This window comes from Oncorhynchus masou, chromosome 13 (genome assembly GCF_036934945.1).
Source record: "Oncorhynchus masou masou isolate Uvic2021 chromosome 13, UVic_Omas_1.1, whole genome shotgun sequence".
Taxonomy (NCBI): domain Eukaryota; kingdom Metazoa; phylum Chordata; class Actinopteri; order Salmoniformes; family Salmonidae; genus Oncorhynchus; species Oncorhynchus masou.
In genome coordinates, this window is record NC_088224.1 from 68,951,702 (window position 1) to 68,972,420 (window position 20,719).

Genomic DNA, 20,719 nt, shown 5'->3' on the forward strand with positions numbered 1-20,719 from the left:
TTGTCAGCCACATTTATGTTTGATGCTATATCCTTCCTAATGATCAACACACCTCTAGTTGAAAAGTCTGAAATTGAGGTTGATTGCTTGGTCATAAGCTAAGTTTGTTATCATAAAAATACTATCCACAACCATTGTATGCTCTTGACCACCTATCTAATTTCTATTCACATTGAGTACAGAGGAAGAGGATAAGGTTAATTACATCTATGCCACATTGTAACTCATTATGTTTCTCTCTGTTGTCACACACATAATGATTCACTCAACTCCACCCCCATCCCTGAGATGCAAACAAAGCATAAATACCCAATAAGTATTAGCCATTCAGTTAAAATACCTTAATATAAAATAAATAGTGGTATTTATTGGTCTGTATCTCTTGGTCCTTGTTGATGTCTTTTGGGCAGCATTTTTGTTCTACTTATCTATTTATCTGATTCCTTCTATTATGCAATGCCAAGGCACTTGAGATGTCTCACACTTTTATTCAATGAGTAAGCCTTTTGGGATGTTGAAACTTTGCATTGGTGACCTGCTGTCCAGAGCAGTGCTTACACAGCTGCAGAGGAGCTGTCTGTCTGACAGTGACAGGGGAGTTACAGCACAGTACCAACAGTAACACTACATAGGACTGAGACACACACAGACAGAGGCAGGGATGGAAGACTTTGGGCCTACACTGGAATCTGGGCCCACTTCTAATTCTAATTTACCTATAATGGAGGAGTCTAGTGCCAAACTGTTCTGCTGCCGCTGGGTAAGGCACAGAATCCCCCTGGCACATAGAGAGGAGCTATACCACATTCTTCGGATGACTGGACCCTTGGTAAGGACTGGCACTGCCCACCTAGCCTGTTGTGTGTAATTGTGGGTTTCCCAAATGGCACCATATACTCCCTATATAGAACACTACTTTTTTAACAGGTAGTGCCTTATATAGGGTACCATTTGGAACACAACTATTGTGTGGCCCTGTTTGGAAGTGGATAGCTCTGTTGCTAGGGTTATAGGTAGACTACTCTGTGAGAATGAAATACTAGGATACAGGATGAACTGTGCAGTGCATACTAATGGCTCTATGATTTATTAAAAGTGCACTCCGAGGGACACTGAAGCCCTTTCAGAACTAGTATTTCAAGTAGATTTCTCTTGATTAACTTAGAAGTAATGTCTGTCCCACTGGGCAGAGACATCAGTTCAGCATCTAGTTTGGATTTACATTTGGTTGAGTTGTCAACTATTGTGAATTCAGTGTGAAATCAACAAAAAATGTCACTATGTCATTGGGCTTAGGTTCAAAGTGAGATGAAATGTCCTTACATTGATTACTTTTTACAAATCCAATAAGTTTTCAACGTTGATTCAACATCATCACATAGATTATTTGGGTTGAAATGATGTGGAAACAGCGTTGATTCAACCAGTTTTTCCCAATGGGGTGTTTGTTATTGTTTATGCATGTCTTTTTCCCCTAGCTGCTGTCTCGAATCCTAAACTACCTGCTTCCGTTTGTCATCACTATGTTCTGTGGTCGCCTGGGGAATGCGGTGTTAGCTGGCTATGGCCTGGCCTGCGCGGTGAGTCAATCCTCTAGCTATGTTGTGTAAACTGCTGGGGTGTATCAGCTTAGATAAGAAAATGGCTCCTCTGCATGTGATTAGAGAAGAGCGGGAAAATGGTAAGAAAGATTACATCACCTAAGGTCCTCACATATTCTGGTGTTCATTTGAAGAACCACAAGGGAGGGGTTAGCAATGATATAATCAATTCTCTTTTTTTAATGTTACGTAAGAATGTAAATCTGTATGTAACTGTGTGCTGTAAATGTGTTTGATCATCTTCTTCAGACTATTAATGTTACGACTGCAGCAACAGGAGGTGGACTTGCCTTAGCATGTGACACTTTGGTATCTCAGGTATGTAAATATATTTGAATGCAGTAGTTGAAGTATACGTTCCAGTTCAAATATATGCAACAGTCACAGACTGTGACCCCAACGATAATGTCTCATGTCATTCATGCTGCTGTGTGTGTGTGTGTCTGAGCAGACATTTGGTGGTAAGAACCTGCAGCGTGTGGGGGTGATTCTCCAGAGGAGTGTGTTGATCCTGCTGCTCTTCTGTCTCCCCTGCTGGGCCATGCTCCTCAACACCCAGTCTATTCTGCTGGCTCTGGGCCAGGAGCCTGAAGTGGCCAGGTAACAACTACACTGTCCAAATCAAATGTTACTGGTCGCATACACATATTTCGCTAATGTTATTGCAGGTGCAGCGAAATGCTTATGCTTCTAGCTCCAACAGTTTAGTAATACCTAACTATACAAAACAATACACATAAATCCACAAAATTGAAAGAAACAAATTAAGAAATATCAGAATAAGCAATGTCAGAGTCCGGAATATAGATATATACAGTACCAGTAAAAAGTTGGGACACACCTACTTATTCAACAGTTTATCTTTATTTTTTACTATTTTCTACATTGTAGAATAATAGTTAACCTATATAATCCCATCGGTCACAATAGTGACCGTAAAATATAAGGCTCTAAAAATGTTACTGAATGATCTATCAATGCATTTCCAGCAAATATTTAAATAATAAAGGGTCTCAATGAATGATGTGCAGTGTCACATGTTTAGTGCAAATTGTCACATGACCAGAGCTGTTTACTTCCTGGTTGCACCATGAGACGAGGATGGCTGCATCAAAGCTCCCAAACAAAAGGTTAGTAAACTTTGTTAAAATAACGTTAAAGATTTTTGGTACACATCATCTTTAAGGTGTCTAGTTTTGATATATGCATTTGTAATTACTCAACTTTGTTCAGTGTGGTCATAGAATGTGTAAACATGTTGACGGCAACAATAGTGACCGGCGGGATAACACACTGCATCTAGGTATACACATAGTTATACACATACATAGTTCTTATTTTACCTAACTTTCTACTCTGTTCTTTCTTTTAGTTTCACTTTGAGTCAAGTTCTGGATATGTTGGGTCTAGGTGACTGCCCAGACAAGGCATGCAACATTGCAGTTATCCCTCAAAATGAGCAAGATGCTGTCCTGAGTGATTGTGGTAGTGATGGGTCAGATATGGACTATGGACAGGCTGTTGAATGCATATGCTGAACCTATGCAAACAGATCATGACAGGAACAACGTTATCAGTGATGATGACCTACCCCTCACCACCCCCCATCCACAACCTCCCCCACCCCCCTCCATTGTTGATAATGAAGAGCCAAGGGCCTCTATCCGCCAGAGGGTCCAGTCAGAAGAGCCAAGGGCCTCTACCCGCCAGAGGGTCCAATCAGAAGAGCCAAGGGCCTCTACCCGCCAGAGGGTCCAGTCAGAAGAGCCAAGGGCCTCTACAAGCCATAGGGGTCAGCCAGAAGAGCCAAGGGAAAAGCTGCAGGTGGTCAAAAATAAAGATTGAGCGTTCAAACGATCGAAAAGGCCTGTCACTGATGTGATTCCAAAACACATAGTATACAGCCCAAATATGCAAAAGTTTGGCATGAAACCACTGAGCCATGGAAGGAGATCTTTACTGGCTGCTACTGTTGAAGCTCAGGCAAGATATGACAAAGCTTCTCTCTGGCCAATCAACACGATGCACTGGTTCCAGAGAAGTCGTCATTGGGACAAACGTACTACCTATGCATGTGAGAAATGCAAAGCACCACTGCACATTGAGTGCTTCAAGATATACCATGGACAGTAGAAAAGGAAATAAGACCGAATGAAATGGAGCTGAAAAAGACAATAAAAGAAAAATTGAAAAGTTGATAAAGGGTGAGGAGAAGCAGTACAACGGACTCTAGGAAGAAAATAAAAGTTGATAAAGGGTGAGGAGAAGCAGTACAACGGACTCTAGGAAGAAAAGAAAAGTGGATAAAGGGTGAGGAGAAGCAGTACAACGGACTCTAGGAAGAAAATAAAAGTTGATAAAGGGTGAGGAGAAGCAGTACAACGGACTCTAGGAAGAAAAGAAAAGTGGATAAAGGGTGAGGAGAAGCAGTACAACGGACTCTAGGAAGAAAAGAAAAGTGGATAAAGGGTGAGGAGAAGCAGTACAACGGACTCTAGGAAGAAAAGAAAAGTGGATAAAGGGTGAGGAGAAGCAGTACAACGGACTCTAGGAAGAAAAGAAAAGTTGACGAAAAAGACAATCAAAATGACTGAAATGTTTTTGGAAAAGAAGGTCAATTGATTCAAGACATCCTGTATGACAGTAGGTCTGACTGATCGTAGTTCAAAACAGTGATGCACAAACTAATCTTGCACTTGGTTCTGAAGCCTACCTCTATGATATATATATAATCACTCATTGTCCAGTGGCGCTTTTTAAATATATATATATTTATATATATATATATATATATAAAATTGTATTTTGTTCAGTGTAGGCCTCTACTTGAATGCATATTCTACAGGCTACCTCTATCCTAGATGTTACCTTTATGTTCAGTGGGAATGAATCACACAACTGTTATACAGTTGTTAGTAGTTGTTGCACTAAAATGTCACAATGACAATGTTACAATGAATATTGCACTAAAGTACAAGTTCAAATGTTACAATAAAGTTACAATATTAATGTTTCAGAACATGTTGCACTGAAGTAACAATGTTGAAATACATTGATGGTTGTTGTCTTTTTGTCTTTGCTCTCAGTATTCAAATCGTGTTGTATAAGGGTTTTTGATGTGTAAAATAGTCACATTAGAATGTGACGGGCATTCTAGTGGCAATGCTGGGGACTGCTAGTGACAGTTTTAAATGTGTTAATAACTGGGTTGGGATTTATAAGAACTTTAACTGCATAGGAGAAAAATGTTATTTCAGTATACGTAACATTATCCCACCGGTCACAATTGTGTCCGACCATAAAACACACTTTTTCACCTACTTTTCCACTAAAATCTCAAAAAAAAATGATTGATTACTTCAAAGGGTTACTAATGAGACTTGATTTGGATATTTTCATGTCTGGGGAAAATGTGGGATTAAATGGGTTAAGACATCAAAACTATGAAAACTATGACATTTGGAATCAAGTAGTAACCAAAAAAGTGTTAAACAAATCCAAAAATATTTGAGATTCTTCAAAGTAGCTACCCTTTGCCTTGATGACAGCTTTGCACACTCTTGGCATTCTCTCAACCAGCTTCATGAGGTAGTCACCTGGAATGCATTTCAATTAAAAGGTGTGCCTTGTTAAAAGTTCATTTGTGGAATTTATTTCCTTAATGCGTTTGAGCATATCTGTTGTGACAAGATAGGGGTGGTATACAGAACATAGCCCTATTGGGTAAAAGACCAAGTCCATATTATGGCAAGATCAGCTCAACTAAGCAAAGAGAAATGACAGTCCATCATTAGTTTAAGAAATAAAGGTCAGTCAATCCGGAAAAAAGTGCAGTTGAAAAAACCATCAAGTGCTATGATGAAACTGGCTCTCATGAGGACCGCCACAGGAAAGGAAGACCCAGAGTTACCTCTGCTGCAGAGGATAAGTTCATTAGAGTTACCAGCCTCAGACATTCCAGCACAAATAAATGCTTCACAGAGTTCAAGTAACAGACAGTGGTGGGAAAAGTACCCAACAACCATACTTGAGTCAAAATAAAGATACCTTAATAGAAAATGACTCAAGTAAAAGTGAAAGTCACCCAGTGTATAAAAGTGTTTGGTTTAAAATATACTTAACGTATCAAAAGTAAAAGTATAAATAATTTCAAATTCCTTATATTAAACAAACCAGAAGGCACCATTTTCTTGTTTTTTTTAATTTACGGAAAGCCACGTGCACACTCCAACATTCAGACATCATTTACAAATTAAGCATTTGTGTTTAGTGAGTCCGCCAAATCAAAGGCAGTAGGGATGACCCGGGATGTTCGGTTGATAGGTGCGTGAATTTCACTATTTTGCTGTCCTGCTAAGCATTCAAAATGTAACAAGTACCTTTGGGTGTCAAGGAAAATGTATGCAGTAAAAAGTACAATATTTTCTTAAGGAATGTAGTGAAGTAAAAGTAAAAGTAGTCAAAAATATAAATAGTAAAGTACAAATACCCCAAAAAACAAATTAAGGAGTACTTTAAAGTATTTTTTCTTAAGTACTTTACACCACTGGCAACAGACACATCTTAACATCAACTGTTTAGAGGAGACTGTGTGAATCAGACTTTCATGGTCGAATTTCTGCAAAGAAACCACTACTAAAGGACACCAATAAAAAGAAGAGGCTTGCTTGTGCCAAGAAACATAAGCAATGGACATTAGACCGGTGGAAATCTGTCCTTTGGTCTGATGAGTCCAAATTGGAGATTTTGGTTCCAACTGCCGTGTTTTTGTGAGACGCAGAGTAGGTGAACGGATGATCTCTGTGTGGTTCCTACCGTGAAGCGTGGAGGAGGAGGTGTGATGGTGTGGGGGTGCTTTGCGAGTGACACTGTCTGTGATTTATTTAGAATCGAGACACACTTAACCAGCATGGCTACCACAGAATTCTGCAGCGATTCGCCATCCCATCTCGTTTGGGCTTAGTCTAGCTGTCATTTGTTTTTCAATAGGAAAATGACTCAACACACCTCCAGGCTGTGTAAGGGCTATTTGACCAAGAAGGAGAGAATCACCCGACCTCAACCCAATTGAGATGTATGGGATGAGTTGGACCGCATTGTAAAGGAAGAGCAGACAACAATTGCTCAGCATATGTGGGAACTCCATCAAGACTGTTGGGAAAGCATTTCAGGTGAAGCTGGTTGAGAGAATGCCAAGAGTGTGCAAAGCTGTCATCAAGGCAAATGGTGGCTACTTTGAAGAATCTCAAATATAAAATATATTTAGATTTGTTTAACACTTTTTTGGTGTGTTATTTCATATTTTGATGTCTTCACTTTTATTCTACAATGTAGAAAATACTAAAAATAAAGAAAAACCGTTGATTGAGTAGGTGTGTCCCAACCTTTGACTTGTACTGTATATATTTATATTCCGGACTCTGACATTGACTGGTACTGTATGTATATGATGGTGTGTATAGACTGTATGGACAGTATATGAATAGAAAACATCTGAGGAGCAGTAGTTATATAGGATGAGCCTTGACTAGAATACACTATATACATATGAAGTGGGAAAAACAATACTGTATGCAAACATTATTGACCAGTGTTCAATGACTATGTGTTGCAGGAATTAAATTCCTCTGTTTTAATACCCAATTAAAATCAAACACTCTGTCAATTCATAAGGATATGTATGACCCTTATTAGTATAAAAATGGACAGAGCCCAGTCTTAAAGTCAAACAGCTGCCTTTATTCACGAGAGTACTGCTCCTTACACATTTTACCACAGGTTATAAACTTAAAATGATGTCATTAGTTTCAGTACCAACCCGTGCCATCTCCGCTCTAGTACAAAGGCTGTATGGTTCTCACATCGTCTCTCCCTATTAAGATGATATATGACTTGAGCTTAGGACAGCTGGTGTAGATAAGCCTTCTAGCCAGTCTGGCTATGAGTTCATTCATTTAAAAAGAAAATTCATACATATACAGTAACATAATAGTATTCTGATTTGTACATATACAGTAACATAATAGTATTCTGATTAGTCAGTCCTGATTGAAATGTATACATAATTAGTCATCATTGATAAAAAAATTCCCTTAACACTATGTAGGCTACATAGGGCAGCAGTCTGTAAGGTGAAGGGTAGAGTACCGGGTGGTAGCCGGCTAGTAACAGTGACTAGGTTCAGGGCAAGGTACTGGGTGGAAGCCGGCTAGTAACAGTGACTAAGTTCAGGGCAAGGTACTGGGTGGAAGCCGGCTAGTAACAGTGACTAAGTTCAGGGCAAGGTACTGGGTGGAAGCCGGCTAGTAACAGTGACTAAGTTCAGGGCAAGGTACTGGGTGGAAGCCGGCTAGTAACAGTGACTAGGTTCAGGGCAAGGTACTGGGTGGAAGCTGGCTAGTAACAGTGACTAGGTTCAGGGCAAGGTACTGGGTGGAAGCCGGCTAGTAACAGTGACTAAGTTTAGGGCAAGGTACTGGGTGGAAGCCGGCTAGTAACAGTGACTAAGTTCAGGGCAAGGTACTGGGTGGAAGCCGGCTCGTAACAGTGACTAAGTTCAGGGCAAGGTACTGGGTGGAAGCCGGCTAGTAACAGTGACTAAGTTCAGGGCAAGGTACTGGGTGGAAGCCGGCTCGTAACAGTGACTAAGTTTAGGGCAAGGTACTGGGTGGAAGCCGGCTAGTAACAGTGACTAAGTTCAGGGCAAGGTACCGGGTGGTAGCCTGCTAGTAACAGTGACTAAGTTCAGGGCAAGGTACTAGGTGGAAGCTGGCTAGTAACAGTGACTAGGTTCAGGGCAAGGTACTGGGTGGAAGCCGGCTCGTAACAGTGACTAAGTTCAGGGCAAGGTACTGGGTGGAAGCCGGCTAGTAACAGTGACTAAGTTCAGGGCAAGGTACTGGGTGGAAGCCGGCTAGTAACAGTGACTAAGTTCAGGGCAAGGTACTGGGTGGAAGCTGGCTAGTAACAGTGACTAAGTTCAGGGCAAGGTATCGGGTGGAAGCCGGCTAGTAACAGTGACTAAGTTCAGGGCAGGGTACTGGGTGGTAGCCGGCTAGCAATAGTGACTAAATTCAGGGCAGGGTACTGGGTGGTAGCAGGCTAGTAACAGTGAATAATTTCAGGGCAGGATACTGGGTGGAAGCCAGCTAGTAACAGTGACTAAGTTCAGCGCAAGGTATTGGGTGGAGGCTGGTTATTGGCGACTATTACAGTCAGATGGCCTGGAGTCTGACTCACACTATAGTACACTACCACTTATATTAGGGCCAGGAGTTTTTCGTGACCAGCGAAAACTCTGGGTCCTGGTTATACCATGTGACCAGCTCCAGAGTTGTTATTGACCCTAGTTATACCATATTACTAGCTCCAGAGTTGTTCCTGACCCTGGTTATATCATATGACTAGCTCCAGAATTGTTATTGACCCTGGTCATACCCTATGACTAGCTTCAGAGTTGTTATTGACCCTGGTCATACCCTATGACTAGCTTCAGAGTTGTTATTGACCCTGGTCATACCCTATGACTAGCTTCAGGGTTGTTATTGACCCTGGTCATACCCTATGACTAGCTTCAGAGTTGTTATTGACCCTGGTCATACCCTATGACTAGCTTCAGAGTTGTTATTGACCCTGGTCATACCCTATGACTAGCTTCAGAGTTGTTATTGACCCTGGTCATTTCCTATGACTAGCTTCAGAGTTGTTATTGACCCTGGTCATACCCTATGACTAGCTTCAGAGTTGTTATTGACCCTGGTCATTCCCTATGACTAGCTTCAGAGTTGTTATTGACCCTGGTCATACCCTATGACTAGCTTCAGAGTTGTTATTGACCCTGGTCATACCCTATGACTAGCTTCAGAGTTGCTCCTGACCCTGGTCATTCCCTATGACTAGCTCCCAGGTCACATGGTCGGGAAAAATATGAGGCCCTACTCACACTGTATGATTCAGACCTGAGCACATCACAGATACAGCCAATGCATGGTATTGTGCCTCTGATGCTGGATAAAGATAATGTGCTTGTTTGTATGCTAATTGAGGGAGAACAGAACTCCTCATTCTCTTAGCTGCAATAACACCATCTCTGACTGCTCTCACATTCAAATGTGGCCCCTGGCAGTTCCCCAAACACTCCATTCAGTGGAAATGACAGCAATGTTTTCACAGCCAATTGACCTACTCAATGAGATGTACAGATTGCTGTTAGTTTCTAGATGCAATAAACATTCTGTCACTGCTGCCTGAATAGGTGATTTTCACGGACAACATAATGGTAAATTAATAGAGTTTAGCAGTACGTGGTGTGTATAGGGTAAATACATGGAAACAGGTGTAGTAATGGTGTGTGATTTAACAGGTAATACATGCTCTGTCTTTCAGAATAGCACAGCTGTATGTCATCGCCTACCTACCTGCAGTACCAGTGAGTCATCTGTTTTATCAAACACCCACTTCTTTAGAGTGGCCTCAATTGTGTCTGAGTTTTCAACTAGATGGCTCCATTAACCTATTCTTATCAGATGAATAGTACATTTTGTGTCTTTTCATTTAATTGCATTAAACATCCTCTCCTCCCTGTCTTTATAATTTACTCTGCATCTCTGTCTTTCAGGCTATTTTCCTGCATCAACTTCAGGCTTCTTATCTCCAGAACCAGGTACACTGACCGTGATGCTGGGCGACAAATTACTTGTTTTGTTCCTCACACCTCATCGCGTCTATAGAAATAAGAATGAATAGAGGGGCTTTGGATGCTTTATCCCTTACAATTGACTGGTCAACTCATAGGTACACTACAATGGCTGCCTGGTATTGTGATGCAATAATTTTCATGGTATTTGGGAATGTTCTACCAAGTGATGCTGGATTACCATGGTAATGAAGAATATTCATTCAAATGATGCCAAATGATGCCAAAGAAAGAGAGAGAGAGAGAGAGAGAGATGGGGGGGGGGGAGAGATGGGGGGAAGAGAGAGAGAGAGAGAGAGAGAGAGAGAGAGCATACTTAAATTAACACAGGACGCTGGATAAGACACAAATCAAATCAAATTTATTTATATAGCCCTTCGTACATCAGCTGATATCTCAAAGTGCTGTACAGAAACCCAGCCTAAAACCCCAAACAGCAAGCAATGCAGGTGTAGAAGCACGGTGGCTAGGAAAAACTCCCTAGAAAGGCCAAAACCTAGGAAGAAACCTAGAGAGGAACCAGGCTATGTGGGGTGGTCAGTCCTCTTCTGGCTGTGCCGGGTGGAGATTATAACAGAACATGGCCAAGATGTTCAAATGTTCATAAATGACCAGCATGGTCGAATAATAATAAGGCAGAACAGTTTAAACTGGAGCAGCAGCACGGCCAGGTGGACTGGGGACAGCAAGGAGTCATCATGTCAGGTAGTCCTGGGGCATGGTCCTAGGGCTCAGGTCTTCTGAGAGAGAGACAGAAAGAGAGAAGGAGAGAATTAAAGAACGCACACTTAGATTCACACAGGACACCGAATAGGACAGGAGAAGAACTCCAGATATAACAAACCGACCCTAGCCCCTCGGCACATAAACTACTGCAGCTGAGCACATAAATACTGGAGGCTGAGACAGGAGGGGTCAGGAGACACTGTGGCCCCATCCGAGGACACCCCCGGGCAGGGCCAAACAGGAAGGATATAACCCCACCCACTTTGCCAAAGCACAGCCCCCACACCACTAGAGGGATATCTTCAACCACCAACTTACTGAGTATAGCTGAGTATAGCCCACAAAGATCTCCGCCATGGCACAACCCAAAGGGGGGCGCCAACCCAGACAGGATGACCACATCAGCGAATCAACCCACTCAGGTGACGCACCCCTTCCAGGGACGGCATGAGAGTGCCCCAGTAAGCCAGTGACTCAGCCCCTGTAATAGGGTTAGAGGCAGAGAATCCCAGTGGAAAGAGGGGAACCGGCCAGGCAGAGACAGCAAGGGTGGTTCGTTGCTCCAGAGCCTTTCCGTTCACCTTCACACTCCTGGGCCAGACTACACTCAATCATATGACCCACTGAAGAGATGAGTCTTCAGTAAAGACTTAAAGATTGAGACAGAGTTTGCGTCTCTGACATGGGTAGGCAGACTGTTCCATAAAAATTGAGCTCTATAGGAGAAAGCCCTGCCTCCAGCTGTTTGCTTAGAAATTCAAGGGACAATTTGGAGGCCTGCGTCTTGTGACCGTAGCGTACGTGTAGGTACGGCAAGTAAGTGGATGGCTGCAAACTTTCTACTTTTACTTCCAATCTCTCCAAGAATTTGGTGATCGATGGTATCAAAAGCAACACTAAGGTATAGGAGCACGAGGACAGATGCAGAGCCTCGGTCCGATGCCATTAAAATGTAATTTACCACCTTCACAAGTGCAGTCTCATTGCTATGATGGGGTCTAAAACCAGACTGAAGCATTTCTTATACATTCTTTGTCTTCAGGAAGGCTGCGCAACAGCCTTTTCTAAAAATGTTGTGAGGAATGGAAGATTCGATATAGGCCGATAGTTTTTAATATTTTCTGGGTCAAAGTTTGGCTTTTTCAAGAGAGGCTTTATTACTTCCACTTTTAGTGAGTTTGGTCCACATCCGGTGGATAGAGAGCCGTTTATTATGTTCAGCGTAGGAGCACAAGAAATACTCCAGATATAACAGACTGATCCTAGACCTCAAACACATAAACTATTGCAGCATAAATACTGGAGGCTGAGACAGGTGGGGTCGGGAGATACTGCGGCCCCGTTCACCTTCACACCCCTGAGCCAGACTACACTCAATCATAGGACCTACTGAAGAGATGAGTCTTCAATAAAGACTTAAAGGTTGAGACCAAGTCTGCATCTCTCACATGGGTAGGCAGACCACCAGAGAAAGCCCTGCCTCCAGCTGTTTGCTTAGAAATTCTAGGGATAATAAGGAGGCCTGTGTCTTGTGACCGAATCGGAAAGATAGGTAGGAGCAAGCCCATGTAATGATTTGTAGGTTAGCAGTAAAACCTTGAAATCACTACTAGCCTTAACAGGAGACCAGTGTAGAGAGGCTATTACTGGAGTAATATGATCAAATTTTTGAGTTCTAGTGAAAATTCTAGCAGCCGTGTTTAGCACTAGCTGAAGTTAATTTAGTGCTTTATCCGGGTAGCCAGAAAGTAGAGCATTGCAGTAGTCTAATCTAGAAGTGAGTGGAGCTAGAGGAGTTAGAGCCCTGTCTATGTTCATAGATAAGATGAGAGCACCCCTCCAGCTAGGATGGATTCTGTCACTCCTCAGCAGGCCAGGCTTGGTCCTGTTTGTGGGTGAGTCCCAGAAAGAGGGCCAATTATCTACAAATTCTATCTCTTGGGAAGGGCAGAAAACAGTTTTCAACTAGTGATTGAGTTGTGAGACTCTGCTGTAGAGCTCATCACTCCCCCTAACTGGGAGGGGGCCAGAGACAATTACTCGATGCCGACACATCTTTCTCGCTGATTTACACACTGAAGCTGTCTGCACTTGGTGACCTCTGACTGTTTCAGAGGAAAACAGTCATCTAGGAGTACAGTAACCCAGGTTAGGTGTGAATCGGATGATCATATCAACTAGTGTGTTTCTGTGCTCAGGGGATATTTCTGCCTCAGATGTACACAGCAGCAGCGGCCAACATCGCCAACGTGATGACAAACTATATCCTGCTCTACTGGATGGACCTGGGAGTTATGTAGGTGTGCTCACACAAGAAACATTGATAACAGTGCCATATTCTTAACAGTCAGTAACATAGCCAGAGTATCAATTATGTACCAACTACTGTAATTATGCAATGTTCATTATCATTTCATGGAGTGTGTGTTTTTGTTTGTGTTTGTTTTCTAGAGGGTCTGCAGCAGCTAATACACTCTCCCAGCTCTACATATGTTCCTTCTTGTTTGCTTACATTTGTTGGAAGAAGCTACATGTGAAAACATGGGGAGGTAAGAGAAAGTCCATCTCTCTGACTGTGCCAAATTAATGTGACCTATTGAAATAGACCAGTTTGTGTTGGGATAAACAGGCCTTTGTCTCCCCCTACAGGTTGGACCACAGATGCGCTACAGGAGTGGGGCTCTTATATGAAACTAGCCATCCCCAGTACACTGATGCTATGTTTCGAATGGTGGATCTATGAGCTTGGGGGATTCCTTGCAGGTACATTTCAGCTCTTAAGTTTAACACCAATGAACCAATGAACAGTCACATTCAAAAGGCCAAAACACCCATATCAATGTAACATCCACCTCTGCATTCTTCCCTCTCATTCTCAGGCATGCTGAGTGAAGTGGACCTGGCTGCTCAACATGTGGTCATAATGCTGGCTTTCATCAATTACATGGTAATGTGTACAGAACTCTTTACACACCAACTCAAAAACCTATCATGGAAACCAAATTAAGCCCAATGCACTGGCTATCCAGTCCAAATAAACTGAAGAATAACCCAAAATGTACTGTACATGTGTGCTACAGATCAAGATCAAATCTGAGTTAAAAGCAGACATTATCTTTGTTTGAGGCATGGTTAGACTAAGACAGCAAGCTGTTTATGAGGTGTCTAGATAACGTGTTGTGTTGTGTGGGTAAAGTTCCCCCTGGGGATCCAGGCTGCAGCATGTGTTCGTGTGGGGAACGCCCTGGGGGCCGGAGACACAGCTGGGGCCATCCTCACCAGCAAGGTGTCCCTCGCCCTCTCAGGTCAGTCACACACTTACTCTAGCTCATATGGCCCTTATTTCAACCATCACAACTACGGTGAACTATGGTGAACTAAAATAATAATAATTACTTTGACAAACTAGTTGTTTTTTTGCAGTAGTGCATGTCTTTTTCCTCCATTCCACGTCCTAGGTTCAATGGCAGTAATTCAGGGAATTGTGTTGATCTCTACTAAAACAGTGATCGCCTTCATGTTTACTTCTGATGAGTAAGTAGGGTGTACATATAGTCAACATAATGATTCAAATCAAGACCATCCCAAATTGTAACCTGACCATCTCAATAACGATTATTTAATTCCTTTTCAGTCAGATCATAGATCTGGTCTCTCAACTTCTCAACGTGTACTGTGTCCTTCAGTTCTTTGATGGGCTAGTGGTAAGTGCACTCAAGTGGTTTGTAACCATTGAAAAAATTAATAACATTTTATACAATAGTACTGCTATAATTAGAAATCATTAATATACAGTACCAGTCAAAAGTTTGGACACACCTACTCATTCCTGGGTTTTCCTTTATTTTTGTACTATTTTCAACATTGTAGAATATGTCGTGTCTTTGGCTATGCCGGATTAAGTGATATGACATGCTATTCTATAAAATTATTTCTGATTATTTGATTGAGCTAATCATGTAAATGTAGTTAACTAGTGAGTCGGGCACCACAAAATAATATTTATAGAGCTGTTATCTTCCGAATAAACTCTTAAAGACCTAGTAATATTTTACATCAATAGCAGTCAATATTAATCGTCATCTTAATTCAGTCTCATCTGAAAGTTTAATTATTTATTTACTAAATACCTAACTAATCACACAGAATTACACATATGTAACAGTATAACATTAGTCCGCCCCCTCGCCCATACCCGGGCTCCTCTGCACACATCAACAACTGACACCCACGAAGCACCGTTATCCATCGCTCCACAAAAGCTGCGGTCCTTGCAGAGCAAGGAGAACCACTACTTCAAGGTCTCAAAGCGAGTGACGTCACCGATTGAAACGCTATTAGCGTGCACCACCGCTAACTAGCTAGCCATTTCACATCGGTTACACTCACCCCCCTTTTGACCTCCTCCTTTTCTGCAGCAACCAGTGATCCGGGTCAACAGCAACAATGTAACAGTATAACTTTAGTCCTTCCCCTCGCCCATACCCGGGCTCGAACCAGGGACCATCTGCACACATCAACAACTGACACACACAAATCATTGTTACCCATCGCTCCACAAAAACCGCGGTCCTTGCAGAGAACGGGGAACCACTACTTCAAGGTCTCAAAGCGAGTGACGTCGCCGATTGAAACGCTATTAGCGTGCACCACCGCTAACTAGCTAGCCATTTCACATTGGTTACACATACTCATAATTAAATCATAACTTGATTACAAATTACGTCATAAAGGAAAACGTCCCTAGCAGGCGGAACAGATATGACAGATTGTTACACAAAAGAAAGGCGGCTGGGTTTAGTGAAAGAGCGGGGAGACTGAGGAACAAAGGGCAAAGCTGTGCTATCTTAAATACAGTATCTTGTGCATTCTAAATTACTGCCCATTTGGAAAAGGAAAATGCAATAAATATTTACTCTGAGCTGCGCTTTGGTAGGTTGGTGTTAGACGGAAGGCCGTGTTGCCCTTCGTCCTTCGTCCTTTGAAGAATGTCTCTGCTGGTAAATTGAATACGTTGTAGTAACGTTCTGGTGTGGTAGACGGGATACTCTGTCTGTTCCTTCCTAACCCTTGTTGGGGCGGTAGTGTAGCCTAGTGGTTAGAGCGTTGGACTAGTAACCGAAAGGTTGCAAGTTCAAAATCCCCGAGCTGACAAGGTACAAATCTGTCGTTCTGCCCCTGAACAGGCAGTTAACTCACTGTTCCTAGGCCGTCATTGAAAATAAGAATTTGTTCTTAACTGACTTGCCTAGTAAAATAAAGGTAAAATAAAAAAATTAAAAATTTGCAGCGGCTGGTGCTAACTCAACGGCTAGGAGGTATCACTTCTGTAGTGAATAAGATTTCAAAGTTCATACCATTAGCAACCAAAGCTCACGCTGATGTTGGCTTCGTTCTGTAGTTATTATCTGAACCATTCTGACATCGGACCATCGTCCTCACGTCCTTGGAACAGGAGGTTACATTGTCGTCAAGGGCTTATATAGGAAGGGAGAGGAGGGTGTGTTTGAAAAGTTTTATAGCCCATGTCCCTTCACAGGGGCGGGCCACTGATTGAGCAGAGCCCTATCTTATGAAAATCCAAATCTCACATTTTAGAAGCTAAAATCACATTTCATCCCATCAAGAATAATTTCATATTCAAACATTTAAATTGAACAACAATTGCATGTGAATCTGATAACTTTGATGTGTAGACTTTCCACTGTAGAGTTTATGTAATCTTATCATTGATGAGAATGTCTCAGATGACAACCGAACTGACATTATATTCATTAAGTTACCAGAAGTCCCTCCACCTTCTGATGTTTCCAGAATCTCTATGTTAACCAAGGGTTTTGCAAATGTAACATCAGTAGGGTAGAGAGAGGAGAGAGGAAAAAGGGGGGAAAGAGGTAGTTATGACTGTCATAAACCTATCCCCAGGCCAACGTCATGACAAATAGTAGTGAAGACACCAAAACAATTAATTAACACATATGGAATTATGTAGTAACCAAAAAAGTGTTAATCAAATCAAAATATATTTTATATTTGAGATTCTTCAAAGTAGCCACCCTTGCCCTGATGACAGCTTTGCACACTCTTGGCATTCTCTCAACCAGCTTCACCTGAAATGCTTTTCCAACAGTCATGAAGCTTCATGAGGTAGTCACCTGGAATCCATTTCAATTAACAGGTGTGCCTTGTTAAAAGTTCATTTGTGCAATTTCTTTCCTTCTTAATGCGTTTGAGCCAATCAGTTGTGTTGTGACAAGGTAGGGGTGGTATACAGAAGATAGCCCTATTTGGTAAAAGACCAAGTCCATATTATGGCAAGAACAGCTCAAATAAGCAAAGAGAAACAACGGCCCATCATTACTTTAAGACGTGAAGGTCAGTTAATCCGGGAACATTTCAAGAACTTTGAAAGTTTCTTCACGTGCAGTCACAAAAACCATCAAGCGCTCTGATGAAATCAAATCAAATCAAAGTATATTTGTCACATGCGCCGAATACAACAGGTGTAGTAGACCTTACCGTGAAATGCTTACTTACTGGCTCTAACCAATAGTGCAAGAAAGGTGTTAGGTGAACAATAGGTAAGTCAAGAAATAAAACAACAGTAAAAAGACAGGCTATATACAGTAGCGAGGCTATAAAAGTAGCGAGTCTACATACAGACACCGGTTAGTCAGCCTGATTGAGGCAGTATGTTCATGTAGATATGATTAAAGTGACTATGCATATAGGATAAACAGAGAGTAGCAGTAGCATAAAAGAGGGGTTGGCGGGTGGTGGGTGGCGGGACACAATGCAGAGCCTGGTTAGCCAATGTGCGGGAGCACTGGTTGGTCGGCCCAATTGAGATAGTATGTACATGAATGTATAGTTAAAGTGACTATGCATATATGATAAACAGAGAGTAGTAGCAGCAGCATAAAAAGAGGGGTTGGGGGCGGTTGGGGGGGGGTGGCACACAATGCAAATAGTCCGGGTAGCCATTTGATTACCTGTTCAGGAGTCTTATGGCTTGGGAGTAAAAACTGTTGAGAAGCCTTTTTGTCCGAGACTTGGCACTCCGGTACCGCTTGCCATGCGGTAGTAGAGAGAACCGTCTTTGCCTGGGGTGGCTGGGGTCTTTGACAATTTGGCTCTCATGAGGACCGCCACAGGAAAGGAAGACCCCGAGTTACCTCTGCTGCAGAGGATACGTTCATTAGAGTTACCAGCCTCAAAAATCGGCAATTAACTGCACCTCAGATTGCAGCCCAAATAAATGCTTCACAGAGTTCAAGTAACAGACACATCTCAACATCAACTGTTCAGAGGAGACTGCGTGAATCAGACCTTCATGGTCGAATTGCTGCAAAGAAACCACTAGACATTAGCTGGTTGAGAGAATGCCAAGAGTGTGCAAAGCTGTCAACAAGGCAAAGAGTGGCTACTTTGAAGAATCTCAAATATAAAATATATTTTGATTTGTTTAACACTATTTTGGTTACTGCATGATTCCATATGTGTTATTTCATAGTTTTAATGTCTTCACTATTATTCTACAATGTAGAAAATAGTACAAAAATAAAGAAAAACCCTTTAATGAGTAGCTGTGTCCAATCTTTTGACTGGTACTGTATGTTGGAATAAGGGGGATCGTCTATGTAATTTTCCAGGATCCTGGAATACTTGTTGAATAAGTGATAAGACATGAAACCTGTTGACCGCCAGCTAACAGTGTTTGTCTCTCTCTGTGAACACCCACTAATCTTAGATTTGTCTGTCTGTTCCAGTGTGTGTGCATGGGCATCATCCTGGGCATGGGCAAACAGAAGATAGCAGCGATGGCTAATCTTATCACCTACTACTGTGTGGGTCTTCCACTGGGCATCTCTTTGATGTTCACAGCTGGCCTCAAGGTCCTAGGTATTTACTCATTTCTGAATTTTATGAAAACCGAACATAATTTTAGACTTCCTTTTCAAGACCAGAGGTCTTTGCTCATGCTTACTGCCTTGCCACATACTTGCAACAGAAGTATTGTCATGATCAAATTCAGGAAAATATTTTGCTTTCACTAGTAATCAAGAATCATGAATTGCGGGAGTATTCTTTATTGAAGATGACACAATGTTCTGTGTCTTTGGTCAAAGCCGGTATAACCTCTCCTCTCCACTCCTCTCCTCTCCTCTCCTCTCCTCTCCTCTCCTCTCCTCTCCACTCCTCTCCACTCCTCTCCACTCCTCTCCTCTCCTCTCCTCTCCACTCCTCTCCTCTCCACTCCTCTCCTCTCCACTCCTCTCCTCTCCTTTCCCTTTCCCTCTACACAGGGTTCTGGTTAGGCCTGTTCATCTGTGTAATTCTACAGTCCACTTTCTTCATCACTGTCATCTTCAGGCTCAACTGGAAGAGAATGACAGAGAAGGTACGTCACCAGTGGCTTTTCACTTCCGTATCTGGGACATATAATGGCTTAGGTGATTGAGAGACTGACAGCCCATACCTCTATCTTTATGGTTTCTGTGAAGCATAGTAGTGGCTTGGGGCGGGTGAAGGAAATGGTTTGCTGTCAGTTGAGAGCATCATGGAGTTGATCTGTTTGTGACAGGCTGTGAAACGAGCTGGAAAGGCTGGACATATGGTGTCAATGAGGAATATAGTTGCACCTGACCACACAGAGAACAGTGAAAGTGTGAGTAGAAACATGTTGCTCAGTCCTATGTTCTATATTATTTATACTATACTCTCGTGAATAACATTGTTCTAACCCAGATTGTGCCTGCTTCCACACCCAGACAGTGAATGGATACATTTCAGTGAGTACTGAGGGCCAGGAAGACCTCAGGGGAAGCAATGGGACCCCAGAGGTGAAGAGGGAGGATGGGAACCCCAGTGGACTGCTCTCCACCACCCAGCTGGTCCTGAGGAGAGGTCTCACTGTACTGGCTGCCATTGTCATCCTGGCTGTGGGGACCAGTGTACATCTTCTCCTGCCTCTACCAATCAGCTCATGGAGCAATCTGAGTGTAAACTGGAGCAACACTACCTTTACCACTACCTCCCCCCCTGAACTCACCCCGTCAACAGTTCTCATCTAGGAGATATACCTGGGGGACCCCAAACAGACCCTGTAGCAAGACAATAGAGGTGCTGTCATGGACATGCTGTGTCAGTGAATATGATATATCACCAATTATTACAGCTGAAACAGCCCTTTTCTTCAATCTAGAGCCCTGGTCATTATGCCTAATTCTGTGATAAAAACAACAACATTTTTTAAAGTATATTTTTCTGCATAGGTTATCTAAGCATACCTCTTTACCTGTTCAATTGTCATTTTAATTAATGATGCACATTTAGTAATTGCTTGCTTTTCTAAAGTCTAGCTACCTTGCCAGCAGGCATGCTGGCTAAGATACGTAGTTAGACAAGCTACTCTAACTTGAGAACTAAAAAGAGTTCTTCAGCTGTCTCCATGGGAGAACCCCTTGAAGCTGCCGGTGATGGGCAGAAGGGTAGGTTTGTAAATTCATTTCAACAAGCTGTGTAGCCTATTGATTCCTTCTTGAAGTTGGCTTTAGCTAGCCAGCTAGATATAGTTTAGTTATGAGGTTGGGAGATTGGGAACCTAAGAAAAATGGGTTCCAAAAGGATTCTGCGGCTGTCCCCCTAGGATAACCCAGGGTTCTACCTGGAACCAAAAAGGGTTCTACCTGGAACC

The 20,719-nt window shown here is 42.4% G+C and overlaps 1 protein-coding gene across 1 annotated transcript; it reads left to right on the forward strand.

Moving 5' to 3' along the window:
- Positions 1–640: 640 nt before the first annotated feature.
- On the forward strand, positions 641–20,549 carry LOC135552939 (multidrug and toxin extrusion protein 1-like). Its single transcript, XM_064984895.1, has 17 exons — positions 641–829; positions 1,479–1,580; positions 1,851–1,919; positions 2,053–2,201; positions 9,987–10,029; positions 10,219–10,263; positions 13,221–13,318; positions 13,474–13,571; positions 13,672–13,785; positions 13,902–13,969; positions 14,219–14,327; positions 14,481–14,556; positions 14,657–14,726; positions 18,792–18,924; positions 19,329–19,423; positions 19,607–19,690; positions 19,794–20,549. Exons 1-17 carry the CDS (start codon positions 662–664, stop codon positions 20,094–20,096), a joined length of 1,824 nt encoding a protein of 607 aa, XP_064840967.1. The 5' UTR covers positions 641–661; the 3' UTR covers positions 20,097–20,549.
- Positions 20,550–20,719: the final 170 nt, after the last annotated feature.

Coding starts and splice junctions, on each gene's coding strand:
- LOC135552939 (XM_064984895.1), top strand. CDS start 662: ATGGAAGACTTTGGGCCTACACTGGAATCTGGGCCCACTTCTAATTCT. Junction 10,264..13,220: donor CTTCTTATCTCCAGAACCAG/GTACACTGACCG, acceptor TTCTGTGCTCAG/GGGATATTTCTGCCTCAGAT. Junction 13,970..14,218: donor TGGCTTTCATCAATTACATG/GTAATGTGTACA, acceptor GTGTGGGTAAAG/TTCCCCCTGGGGATCCAGGC.